The 12585-nt window shown below is 52.7% G+C and overlaps 4 protein-coding genes across 4 annotated transcripts in view; 2 read left to right on the top strand and 2 right to left on the bottom strand.

Moving 5' to 3' along the window:
• Positions 1-3651: 3651 nt before the first annotated feature.
• On the top strand, positions 3652-5596 carry PpBr36_03250 (uncharacterized protein; the record flags this gene model as incomplete). Its single annotated transcript, XM_029890424.1, has 3 exons — positions 3652-4071; positions 4230-5441; positions 5513-5596. 3 exons carry the CDS (start codon positions 3652-3654, stop codon positions 5594-5596), a joined length of 1716 nt encoding a protein of 571 aa, XP_029753043.1.
• Positions 5597-6320: 724 nt separating this feature from the next.
• PpBr36_03249 (uncharacterized protein) lies at positions 6321-9061 on the bottom strand (the record flags this gene model as incomplete). Its single annotated transcript, XM_029890423.1, has 2 exons — positions 6321-7829; positions 8789-9061. 2 exons carry the CDS (start codon positions 9059-9061, stop codon positions 6321-6323), a joined length of 1782 nt encoding a protein of 593 aa, XP_029753955.1.
• Positions 9062-9684: 623 nt separating this feature from the next.
• Positions 9685-11061, top strand: PpBr36_03248 (uncharacterized protein; the record flags this gene model as incomplete). Its single annotated transcript, XM_029890422.1, has 3 exons — positions 9685-9756; positions 9827-10218; positions 10290-11061. 3 exons carry the CDS (start codon positions 9685-9687, stop codon positions 11059-11061), a joined length of 1236 nt encoding a protein of 411 aa, XP_029753956.1.
• A 494-nt stretch (positions 11062-11555) lies between these two features.
• The window catches only part of PpBr36_03247 (uncharacterized protein), a gene marked incomplete at its 3' end in the record, with an annotated part of 1368 nt that continues 338 nt past the window's right edge, over positions 11556-12585 (bottom strand). The window contains exon 2 of the mRNA XM_029890421.1: positions 11556-12501. Coding sequence (XP_029753959.1) covers positions 11556-12501 — 946 coding nt within the window. The remainder of the gene's footprint in view (positions 12502-12585) is intronic.

Raw genomic sequence — 12585 nt, 5'->3', positions numbered from 1 at the left:
AGCATAACGCTGGGTTTCGTGATGAGCATCAAGTAAGGACTTCCACATCTCAACAAGGAGCTTGATTGTCGCGCGATAGGTTGCTTGGTCGCTAGGTACCAAAATGTGTGATCCAATTAAAATCGTGAGCGCTGCGCGGACCGTTCTGCCCTGATCCTGGGCGAATACGCAGCTGAGCGCGGGTCCCTATTTCGGGTAAGGATCCCAAATGGCGCAAGGTGCTGACTTCGCGAAGAAGGACCGTGAAGATCCCGAGCACGGCAGGGCATAGGGTGCGGAGCAAATAAAGGGCTATGGTGGGCAATCAGCGGCACGGGACGCTGAAATTGAATCAACTCTTGCCAATGCTGGATTGGATAAAGCTTGCGACTTGACCAGTCGTAAATTTATGGGTTGCGCACATCTTGCATACACTGAATCTCACCATACTGTCTCGGAGATTTATTCGACGGAGAAAAGGCATTTTAGGAAGATAAGATACAGAAGGAGATGAGAAAAAAAAATGACAACCACAAGAAAACTGTGTACCTAACTTGATGGCTGAAAAAAGAAGGTGAATCTCCTGCCGATAATAGTATTACATCGGTGATAGGGTTGCATTCAATCTCGGGTTGCATGTGAAGGTTTCCCTTACAAATGCGATCAGTTCTATGCAGGATGCAGGTAGGGGGCAGCTCACAGACACGTTCCTTACTCTTTACCACCCCCACAAGAGACAAGACCATGGTCGGACATGTACAGTACATAAGTTACGCTGGAGACCTTGCTTGGCAAGTTGGTACCTAACCAAGCTCACCTACGTAGGAGGACTGGGCAAGCGGGCGCCCAGCGGATCCCTCAATATGGCGTCAACCCTGAACCAAGAAGTATCCCGCCCCGCTCATTGCCTTTGATCTTCTCGCCTATGGTTTTGCTAAATAGCGTCAAGGTAACGTAGGTGTTTGGTACCTAGTGGAGGCAGCTCCTTCGGCACCTCAACCGCTATATCGGGGGAGCATCCACCAGCCGACAGAGAAAAGGCTCAAATAGAAACTTGAGGATCGTCGTATAGCTCCATATCCGGACCAGCGGTAGGCAGTACCGGTACACACACCACTCTGAACCTATGCCAGGAACGCGACTTTTTTTTTTTTTTTTGTGCTCGCCTGTCACCCCAGCACCTTCTCATCCGAGCTCAGGCTGCGTGGTAGCAACCCCCTGCACACTGCTTTCTCTCTCTTTTTTTCCCCCTTGCTCCTCGCGTACCTGCATGACCCCGCGCTCACCTGCATGGGGGGTTTCTCCTGCCAAGGATCTCAATTGGGGCTTTATTTATTCGTTGCTGTCAGGTGCGGCGCGCTTGACTTTGTGTCCCAACATCGACGGATACAATCCGTGAGAACGTCCAAATCGATTGCAACTGGAGTGGGATTGATAATGCTGTGTCATCAATGCTGAAAGTGAGGCGAGCAACGGAAACACTACGACAAACTCAAACGCAGGCTAAGGTCGGATGACACTAACACATACAGTAGATAGGTTTTGGCAAAGTTGGACCATCGTGCTTAGCAACCTTTAGTTCGTTTCCACAGTCTCGATTCCCACTTGGAGTACAAGATGTGCTCAAAGCAGTTCTGCCACTGGCCAGAGGTCTGTAGTGTAGCCTGTCCTTCGTAAAGTCTCCATGACGAGAAAAAAAAAACAGGGGCTACAAGGACCCGTTTCTAATGCACCCGGAACCTGCTTACCGGGTGGGAACCGGTTGTCATCTGAGATCCAATTTGATGTTAATTGTGCTGGGGAGGCGTTTCTTTCAAAAAGTCGACGCCCCCTCCAAGCCGTCGCTCTGTCTCCGCGAACTTGGGAAATTTACGATTGTTTGGCGCTGCCGCCTTTTTCCACTGGTGAAATTGTCAAGAGCATCCTGGACTAATTACTTTCCAGCAGCTTTCCAGACTAGCAAAGCTGAGGTGAGTCTTTGGGTTGTCCTTGGTGCTTCTCACAGCTGCGCCAACTGGCAGGGCTTGGCTTGACTTTGTGATCCCGCTCGACTCTACCGAATCACTTTCTTTTTATTTTCTGTTTTTTTATCTGCAGCTGCATCTGACGCTTCTATTTCTGTCTGTTCATTCTGCACAAGACAGAACTCCCAGGGACGTGTTTATTGCTGCATTCAACCGTGTTGCAGGAGGAAATCAAGACACCACTCAGACGGGAGAATCTCAACTCGAAGCGCACATCTTAGCCGACGCACCATATCGAACCAAAGACGGCAAAACGATTGATTACTCGGCATAACGCATAACTTAAAAGTAGTGAACCACCGAGAAACTTGTAGGTATAGGAAAGTGCGGAATATAGAGCTGAGAGGTTGGTTTTGTGCGCCCTGCTGCTTTATTTTACCGGAAGGGGGCTGTTCGCCGTTGTTTTCTTTTGTATCTGCCTCTCATCTTGTGGCATATGCCGAGCGACAAGCCATCATCGACACCCTTGTTTGGTCTCGCTACCCGTACCCGTTCAGGCGCATTTGTTTGACCATCCTCATGACATAAACAAAACCCCAAGGCTCCTACTATATTTGGGTAAACTTACTAATTCACAAATAGGCGACCGCAGCGGCCCTTTTTCTTCTCTTCTCATTTCGTCCTCTGCCCATCCGGGAGGAAGTCGCATTGAAGTCCAACCAGATCATAGAGATTTCGATTTCGACGTCTATACGAATTTTTGCAACGATTCGACCAAGACACATCCTTGTGGTCTCCTCGGCTGGCTCTTTATAAGTGGGCTGTTTGGTCACAGTAGCGCTCAGCTGGAAAGCCGGTGCAAGTCGCAAGCTCCGAAATCCGCGACATTGGTCGGCCAGCACGGATCAGGCTCCGATTGAGTCAATTGAAACGATCACCACGCGAGGATTTTATATATTTGGTCGGCGCTGCGTATAGACCCTTTCATCAACCTCGACGGCAACTCGACCAGAAAACGGATTGACGAGTCATTGGACAAGATCGACGACAAGCCAACTGAACTTGGACATTTAAGGTACTGGTCGGTGCTTTTCCCGATTGCAGATCCTGGCCACTCCGAGACCGGGCTTTCGTCCCAGAAATCCGGGGCAATTTTTCTGCTGCCTCAGAAAGGGCGAACGAAGGATCAGGCGAGCGGAGGACGAGTGCCTGCAAGGATCGCAATCGGTTTCGCAATCAAGGTCGACAACGGAACGAATATTTGGGGGATAACAATAAGGGCGCAAACTATCGAAAACGATACAAAAAGCCGTGTGCCTCGTGCAGACGGCTTAGGGTCCCCCTACGGCTTGCTACCCCACCTTGAAAGCGGTGCGTTACATCCTGTTTATACCACCTTCGTTATCCTTAGGAGTCGCCCCGATTACGATCTTGTTAGTCGGCGCCCCGGTCCCGCCTCTATTGAAGTCGGCAGAACGAACAATTAGTTCATCACACACACCCTGGCAAGAACAAGTTTGGATAGGATTTGGTTGTACTAACTAATACCAGCATCACTCAACAGTGCCAAGGTAGCCACACTTTACATCAGACGACCGCCTTCTCATCCAGTTTAAGTCGTTCCCAACGCGCCTTAGTCACGACACAGACCGGATCCGTCCTAGTTCAAGGAACTTGGTTGCATCGAGCCCATCCTTCCTTCCCCGCAATGGGACTTTTCTCCCGCAGTAAGGATAAGGCACCCAAGGCGGTGAAGAGCAAGAAGCCGGCTCTCCACACAGCAGGGTCCAACGCCAGCCTGGGTTCTCATTCCTCCAAGAGCATTACATCTCCCGATGCTTCAACAGCACCATACAACCGAAGTCTATACCGCACATCAGGAGGCACAAACATGTCGAGTCCCGGAACCCCCAACACGCCGCTCACCCCGGTCCACATACCAAAGATCGACCTGCCCAAGCCGCCGGACCCAGCCCTTGACCCGGCCGGTTATCTTCGCAGTTTGGGTGCCGTAAGGGAGCGATGCAGCATCGTCACCGAAAAGGCATTTAAAAACCAACTGAACCATTTCCAAGTGGACATGCGAAAGTTCCCTGATGTCGTGAGCTTTGTATCCCAGATCATCAAGGTACGTTTTGTCTTTGACTGCTGATCGTTCCAATCGCCATCTTTTTTTTTTCTCCTCTTCCCTTTTCCTACCACCTCCGCCCAATTGCGCTATACGGCCGGCCGTTAGACTGCAGTCTAAGAGACAACTGCTGACCCGACTATCTCAACTCCGTTCAGAGAGATTACGACGCACCGTTTCACTCAATCCCCGGCCATGGCAGGCACCAGCACTTTTGCGTTGGCGGCCGCGACCGCATCGCACATCTCCTATCTGCTTTCCCGGAGACGGTCGACAGCACGGAGAAGTGCAGGCGAATGATTGACTTGTTCCTCGTGAGCGTGCTCCTAGATGCCGGTGCAGGACTCCAGTGGAGCTTCAAGAGTTCCGAGAATGGCCGCGTCTACAAGCGGTCCGAGGGCTTGGCAATTGCCAGCTTGGAAATGTTCAAGCAGGGTCTGTTCTCCAGCTCCAAAGAGAACAAGTATCAGGTTGACAAGGATGGTCTTGCCACCTTGACGGTTGAGAAGCTGGCCAAGGGCTTGCAGTCTGAGCCGGGCAATGAGCTCGCTGGCCTAGAGGGAAGGACGAATCTGCTTCTCCGTCTAGGCAAGGCACTGTCAGAGTCGACGGAATTCTGGGGTGAGGATGGCAGGCCGGGCAACATGGTCGACCACTTGCTCGCCCACCCGAGCACGCAAGCGTCAAGCATGCCTATTGTGCCCCTGCCCACACTTTGGAACGTCCTCATGTCAGGCCTTGCATCAATCTGGCCCGAGAGCCGAACCGCCATAAACGGTGTCAGCCTGGGCGATGCATGGCCATGTTCTTCAATGCCACAGCCACAAACAAGTGGCTCATCCTCGCCTCCCAGCAACAGCCCAACATCCTCGAAGCCGACTTTTAGTCCCTTCCCTGGAGGCCGCAGCTCGGGTGGCTCAAATAAGTCCTCTTCTCCCAAGAGCTCGGGCCGCGTAGAGCCATGGGAAGGCATCCTGCCGTTCCACAAGCTCACTCAGTGGCTCACCTACTCGTTGATGCAGCCCATGCAGTCGCTTCTGCGTATCCATTTTGCCGGCACGGAGCTGCTCACTGGCCTACCGGAATACCGCAACGGAGGACTGTTCGTCGACCTTGGCGTTTTGACGCTGAACAAGGAGGACGCCGAGCGTGGACTGCAGCACTACAATGAATACTGCGAAAGGACGGGCACAAAGCCTGTAGAGGTCGCGCCCATGTTTGAGCCCAGCGACGATGTCATCGTCGAGTGGCGCGGAGTCACAGTCGGGCTGCTCGACAAACTTTGTGTAGACGTCAACGCCTTCCTGAGCAAGGAGCTTGCAGGAAATGAGCTGACTCTCGCGCAACTGCTTGAGGCTGGAAGCTGGAAGGTACGTGCTCTTGATATTATCTTTTGTTCTTCACCTTCATTTCAGCTAACTTTGTCGTTCTTTGCTTCTAGGGTGGTCGCGAGATTGCCGAAGTCAGCAGGCCCAACACCAAGGAACCTCCCATTCTGATCGACAGTGATGGAACCGTCTTCTAATGAAATCCAGAGTTGAGCTGAATGTAATCCTTTTGCTTTTACACTGTTTTGCGCTCGCGTCATGTCCATCACGAAGTTTTGGAAATTATCGTTCTTTTTTTTTTTTTGGGTGGGGAGGTCTGGAACTGGGAGAATAATGAGATACAACAAAGGGAACCTACAAGTCGCAATTGGAGGGCGTGAGTGAGGCCGTTATGAAACATGCCTGCATTTTTTTGATAGAACAGCTCCATATGACGGTGTAACGGATCAGAGGTTATGGCAGTATATGGATCAAGCAAAGATGAATGCATATGTTGACAGAGCCAAAATGCTAGATTGATCACGAGTCACCCAACAAATGATGTCCAAATGGCTAATTCGTGCTTGTGCGCCCTCTGCCCACAAAGTTTGTATGCAAGTGATCTCGCTAGTGGTGTGGGCCAAGCATCCTGAGAAATACTCACCGGGCTTTTTGCAAAAGCGGATTATCAACAAGCTAGCATCGAGGAGTGAACGAGGACCAGAGGGATGGATATCAAGTAAAATCAATGGGAGCTTTTTCTTTTTTTGTTTTAAAGAAAAAAAAAATTTCATCGGATATGTATGATTTTTCTTATTATACAGTTTGCCACAAAAGTCGTACAAGATGCACTCGGATGGCCTTTTTGACGCACCTGAGCATTAAAAGATCCAAGAATATCAACCACTTCTCCCCCGCCACCCCTGAGGTTCAAATGATACTTTACCGACCAGCGCGCTCCCTAGCGCGACGGGCAGCCTGCTCGCGCCGCGCATAGTAGCGCTCCTTCTCCTCCAGCGCGCGCCTCTCCTCGTAAGCGGCGGCGTCCTGGGACGTCTTCTTTGCGTTGCCCCGCTCGGCGAAGCTGTTCAGCTTTCCCCTGACGCCGGACATGGTGTTCTTTATGTTGGTGATGGGGTTGCCGGTGTTGACGTCGAGCTCGTCGGGAGATGGCTTTTGGACCGTGGCAGTCGTCTGGATCTCCCTCGGCGCCTCCCATACAATCTTGTCGGTGTTGACAGCAGCATTTTCGGGGAGGTTCAGCTGGTCAACCCCGAGGGCTTTGGCGACGGCCGGGCGGCTCAAGATCAAAGTTTGCATGGCCTGCAGACCCGCACTGGCAATGAAGTACAGCTGAAGTGCGGCGTTCAACTTGAGGGAAACAAGGAAGGATATGGGAGTAAGGACGTATTGGACCGCTTTGAACATGGCTGTCTGAGACTTATCCGCCGACATCTTCATCGAGTGCTGCAGCATCACATACATCATGGCCGAGGAAGCGATGGGGAGTATGTAGTAAGGATCCGGCGCAGTCAAGTCCATCAGCCACATGAAGCCGCCAGTCTCGAAGCTGGGTACGGGAAGGTCCGCACAGGCGCTCGTGACACGGAACACACCGATACCGATAGGCATCTGGATCATGGGCAGAGCCATCTTCAACGAGCTGATACCTGCAGCCTTCTGCAGCCTCTGGACGTCAGCGCGTGCCGCCAAGAGCTCGGTGGTCGATGCCGAGCCTCCAGACATCATCTGCGACATCTTGTCAAAGGCGGCCCTTCCTCGGGGGTCGTTTTTGAGGGCCCGGAGCTTCCTCTGCTGGATGAATGCGTCGATCGAGGGCTTCAGAAGCACGAGTCGTGTGACGACCGCGTATCCCAAGATGGCAGCCCACCATGGCATACTACCCCATACATGCAAGTGTTCTATCCCCCATTGCGCCATGGAGCTGGGGCCCCAGCCGAAGTTGAGACCAAGTTCACGGAGGTAGCCAATATGATCCGAGGCGAGGTTGAGGTAGTGCGAGCCATCGAGCACATCGCCGACCGAGGCGGTTGTGCCGCTTAGGTCTATTGCGGAAGCAGGGTCGGCGGCGCCGCTCAAGTCGGGCGTTGCCGGGGACGCGGCGGCCACCTCGGGGGTTGGTGCGGTTTCGGCTGGTGCGGCGGGGGTTGTTGCTGCTGCAGATGAGGTCGCTGCGTCTGCAGTCTCAGGGAACTTGTCGCCGCCACTGAGGCCGCTGCTCCACGGCCAGAGGGAAAGGCTCCGAGCCTGCGGCGGTGCCCTCAAGTAATTTGGCGCCATAAGACCGGCAGCAGCAGCGCCGACGCCAGCTGTCCTCCTCCCGCCAAGCAGGCCAATTGCCTGCGACGCTCTTAATGTTTTTGAGCCTCCATTGGTGTTGCGGATAGCCGTGCCGAACTGCCTTGTGCTCGTAGAGGATTTCGATAGAGACTGCGAGTAAGCGCCTTAGCAAAGATTGTTTGTATACGACGCTGAGTCGGAAGCGTGCAAACATTGTAGCCCCTACCTTGATATCGAGCCTTTGCCTCGGCAGGCACCGGGATAGTCCTCTGCTTGGGATCATTGTGTGGTGAGCATGGGCAATTTGCTCATGCCTTGGGGGAAGCGAGAATTCAATATGAAGAAAGGAGCTGGACTTTTACCTTAGGAAAGTTTTGGTCAATTGAACCAGACGATTGCTGCTGGGTGGAGTCAACAAATCTTGGGTGGGGCCTTTGGCAACCTTTGTCTGCCAAGCAGCAAGCATGTCTGATCAGTCACTGAATCCCTAGCGACAACAGGCGCGTCTACCCGTACAGACAGATCCAACCCTGGCCACTGACCATAGTTCTGAGTAGTGAGAAATCCTGACAACCTCAATTATGCGGGCTGGATCTGAACTACCCTTGACAAGGTGGCTGAAGTAGTCACGGACTCGTCAATAACTAGACACGTCTCTATGGCACAGACAAACTGGGAAAAGTCCGTTGAAGTTTTGTTCTGCCGAGACCAACCCTCGTGAAAGAGTACGAACGGCTTCCTCTTTTGCACGCAAATGGTTATTCTATCATGGTTGTCTTCTACCGCATTATCGACATGGCAACGCTCCAAGCTGGTATGATATATGCAGACAGTACACGTGTATCCTCAAGATTGAACGGGTGAGGGTGGTATATTGTAGATGTTCGGTGTATATGACAATCACTCCAAGCTGGTCAAATCATCCAGGCTAGTTGACGGTCGTGGCCTGTCAATAACCTCAACACCGGGGCCTACGGGGTGTCTTGTTCTCCTGGTGAGGGGAAATACCTAGGTGACGGATAGTTAGTAAGGATGCTCTTGCAGGTTACAGCAAAGAAGCGAAACCGGCCAGGCCCTGATTGGGACCAGTGGTCCCCCTTTTTACCTACTTTTGTGCCGCTCCAGCCTAGCCTAAAGGCAATTTCGTGTGCGAAAAGCTCGCCATAGCCCATCATCATGCCGTTGATGAAGGGAAGCAGCAGGTTTATGGCAGCACTCCTCACCAACGACCAAACTGTTGGGGGCTGGTACAGAATGACTGCAGGACTTCCGGAGGAATCGGGAGAGGTCGTGTTTTCTTCCCCGGCAGAGTAATGCTCGCTATCGGAGCGTATCGTCACTCCGGATTCTGCCAAATGACTTGAGAGTTCGTCGGACGCCATGGTAAAGGATATGTCTGGACCTCGAAATAGCCCTTCGCTGACGAATGAAAAAGGAAGATCAGGCCAGAAGTTCGGAGGACACCCGGATGTTTGTAATTTACGGCTTTCAATTAGCAGACCGTTCGGCGCTAGATAATGGCATGCGGAAGTGGTAAAGGCGTGCCACGGGCGGTCGCCGTCGTCGGTGTAGCAGTCGACGATTTTTGGTTCTCCGCAGATCCACGGCAATAGATTTGATGCAATGCAGTTGGTGACGCAGGAATAGCCAGCCGATTGGGAACTGCCGCCGTGAAGAGCTTCAGGCTGGTAAGGGTGGATTTCAGGTACCCCTGACCATGGAAATCTCACGGGATTGGCCAACAGTTCACTGTGACATAATCGCTGTGCGGGGCACCCCAACGATGCATTCACACCCCACGCGTGTCGGAAGCTGCCTAGAAGCTTCAAGCTCCGAGCGTACCTCGTCATTACTACGAACAACAGGAACATCTTACACTGCAACCGCAACCTTTTCAATAAAAAAAAATTGAACTGCTTCTTCATATCCCATCAAAACTGCCTAGTTAAATTTCCTGCATCACCACCTCTCATCCTCCTCCGACCTCCTTCAACTGGCACGCACCATGGCGTCCAATACGTCGCACGAGGATGCCGTCAATCACTTTTCTGACTTGACTGGTGTTTCTGCAAACGAGGTTTGTCTTCACAAGAAGAGACATTTATTGATACGAGCGGTGGCCAGCGCTAATAGTTCCCATCCTCCAGGCCAAAACGTATCTCACAACCTATCACTGGGACATGGATCAAGCCCTTCAAGCTTTCTACGAGGACGAAGACGATGATACACCCGGCGCCCGCGCTATGCCTGCACCAGGCCAGGAAGACAGCTACACCGGTCCGCGGACGCTAGATGGACGTCCGGTTCCTTACTCATCGGGCGGCACCGCTTCATCCTCCCAGGCCCCGAAGAAAAGCACTGGGGGCACCAAGCTCAGGACACTGGGCGACCTATCTGCGCAGGATGACGAAGACCATCAAGACGATGAGGAGAAGCGCCGGAGTCTGTTTGCTGGAGGAGAAAAATCAGGACTGGCAGTTCAGGACCCGGGTCAAGCCCCACGGGACCTCGTTCGGGACATTATTGAGAAGGCACGCCGGTATGTTACAACATTCTCCAAGCTTCCCCGAAACGTGAACTGAATGATATTGACGATGCTGTGGTATCAAGCAATGCTGAACGTGGAGGCCCTTCTTCATCTGGCGGAGCTGCTCCCGAGGCACCAAGTCGATTTACTGGGTCTGGCCAGACCCTAGGTGGCGATGGCGTCCCATCACGTACCATTCCTGACCCTCGTGGCTCTTCTATCCCCCGTGAAACCAGCCAACCGCAACAGACCGTAGAGCGCACACTTCACATGTGGGAGGATGGCTTCAGCATCGACGATGGCCCATTGCACAGGCTGGATGATCCCCGTAATACCCAGACGCTCAGGATGATCAACCAGGGTAGGGTTCCCTTGCACCTCATGAACATCAACTACGACGAGCAGGTGGATGTCAAGCTTGTCAAGCATGAGGAGAATTGGCACCAGCTTCCCCGCATCTACAGACCATTTGGAGGCGAAGGTCGGCGGTTAGGAAGCCCGGTTCCGGGCGATGGTAATGCCGCAGCATCGAGCTCTGCAACCACAACCCAAGCTCCCGCGTCGAGCTCCAGCAACTCAGCATCCAATCCTAACACAGGCCTGGACGAGTCCCTGCCTATCCTGACGATCCGTATCCAGATGCCCAACGGTGCCCGGGTACCCGCTCGCTTCAATACGACACAGACAGTGGGCGATGTCTATGAGTTTGTGCAAAACGCCTATCCCGAAACACTCACAAGGAATTGGGTACTCGCAACAACCTTCCCGAACAAGGAGCACATTGACCGCTCCACGGTGTTGGGTGAAATGAACGAGTTCAAGAGGGGCGGAACGGCAGTTGTCAAATGGGTGTGAAGTTTGACTCTGGAAATTATTGGCAGTTTTGGTATCAATGAAAAATGGCTACGAATCAAAGCATTTCAAAGTCTTGAGAGTTGCCAAGGGGCTCAGGTTTTGGTATTGGGCTACTTACGCTACAGTTGCCTTGGGATTTGTCACTAGGGCATAGGGATACAGGCGTTACTTTCAAGGCAACCAGCGTCGGACACGGGAAGATACCAGCTCGCGTGTAGATTCTACTTTCTTAGATATGAACGGTTAGGACATCGACCGCTTTATGGAGTATGATGCCACATACTGATCAGATTCATGCATGTGACAAAACCTGACACCAAAGAGTAAGCAACATTAAAATAAAGAAATCAGTGTGCATAGTAAATACAATGGGTATCAGAAAATCTCTGTCAGCGTTGTTCCAAAATCCTAGGCCCGTAATCAAAGAAAAAAAAAATCATCAGAAATTATTAGGAAGCAGTGTGGAGTCAACACACAGTAGTGGCTATTTAATCTCATCCCTCACCATTCCCTGCAGTGATACCAACAGAGCTACCTCCTAGAGCATTTTGCGAGGCGGCAGCAGCAGCCGCCGCTTTTGCAGCATTGGTAGGGTTGTCTAGGGCCTCAAACAGGCGGGCGGCTATGCGGACGTTGAGCTTTGCGGCGTTGAAGCGGGCTTCGCCCGGTGGCAGGCAGCAAAGTATGTATGTGTTTGTGGTGAACTTTGTGATGAAGAGGGCAAAGCCGGTGCCAACCTTGAGGTCGAAGTCGCGAAACTGCTCCGAGTTGCGCGGGGTGCCCGTGTACTTTGATAAGCTGGACTTGAAGGCCTTGAGAATGTTGCTGAGGCGCTCCTGGCGGTCCTGGAAGGGGTTGAGGGCGCCAACCTCCGAGACCCAGGACGAAACGACGAGGAACGAGGTGCGCTCAAACAGCTGGATCTCCTCGGCCTCGATCAGGGCCCCGAGCTTCTCGAGATGCTCCTCGATCAGAGACAGGCTGGGGATCAGGTCGTGGATGATCTCAGACCAAGCCTTGTACAGCGACTGGTCCCAGATGCTGGTGGCGAAGGGGGTCAGGTCGACCTGACCGCCGGGGCCGCCGTGCATGAACTCCTCGGTGCGGTGACGGATCAGGTTGACACGCTCGACGAAGACGGTCTCCTTAGTCTGGTTGGGAATCAAGTCCATCTTGTGGATTAGGATGAAGATCTTAGCTCCAGACGAGTACTGCATGAGGGCCGAAAGGATGGTGACGTAGGTGGCTAAGTCGCGGTCGACGTCGCGTGACTCAATGTCAAAGACGTAGATCATGACCCCGACGTTGCTGAAGACGTGCTGGCGCTGCTGGGAGAGATAGTTCTCCATGAAAGCCTCCTGGCCACCGCAGTCCCACAGGTTGAGCTGCAGGTTGCCGAGGAACTTGACGTGAGATAAGTCGATATCAATAGTAGCGCCTCTGGTTGGGGACGGTTAGCATTTGAAGCAGTTTCGTGTTTAGCCTTGAGCAAAGCCATTGAGAATCGTGCAGGCCAGGTCAGGG

This window comes from Pyricularia pennisetigena, chromosome 3 (genome assembly GCF_004337985.1).
Source record: "Pyricularia pennisetigena strain Br36 chromosome 3, whole genome shotgun sequence".
Classification (NCBI taxonomy): domain Eukaryota; kingdom Fungi; phylum Ascomycota; class Sordariomycetes; order Magnaporthales; family Pyriculariaceae; genus Pyricularia; species Pyricularia pennisetigena.
The sequence above is the reverse complement of the archived record's forward strand: the minus strand, read 5'-3'. Positions and strand labels throughout refer to the sequence as shown.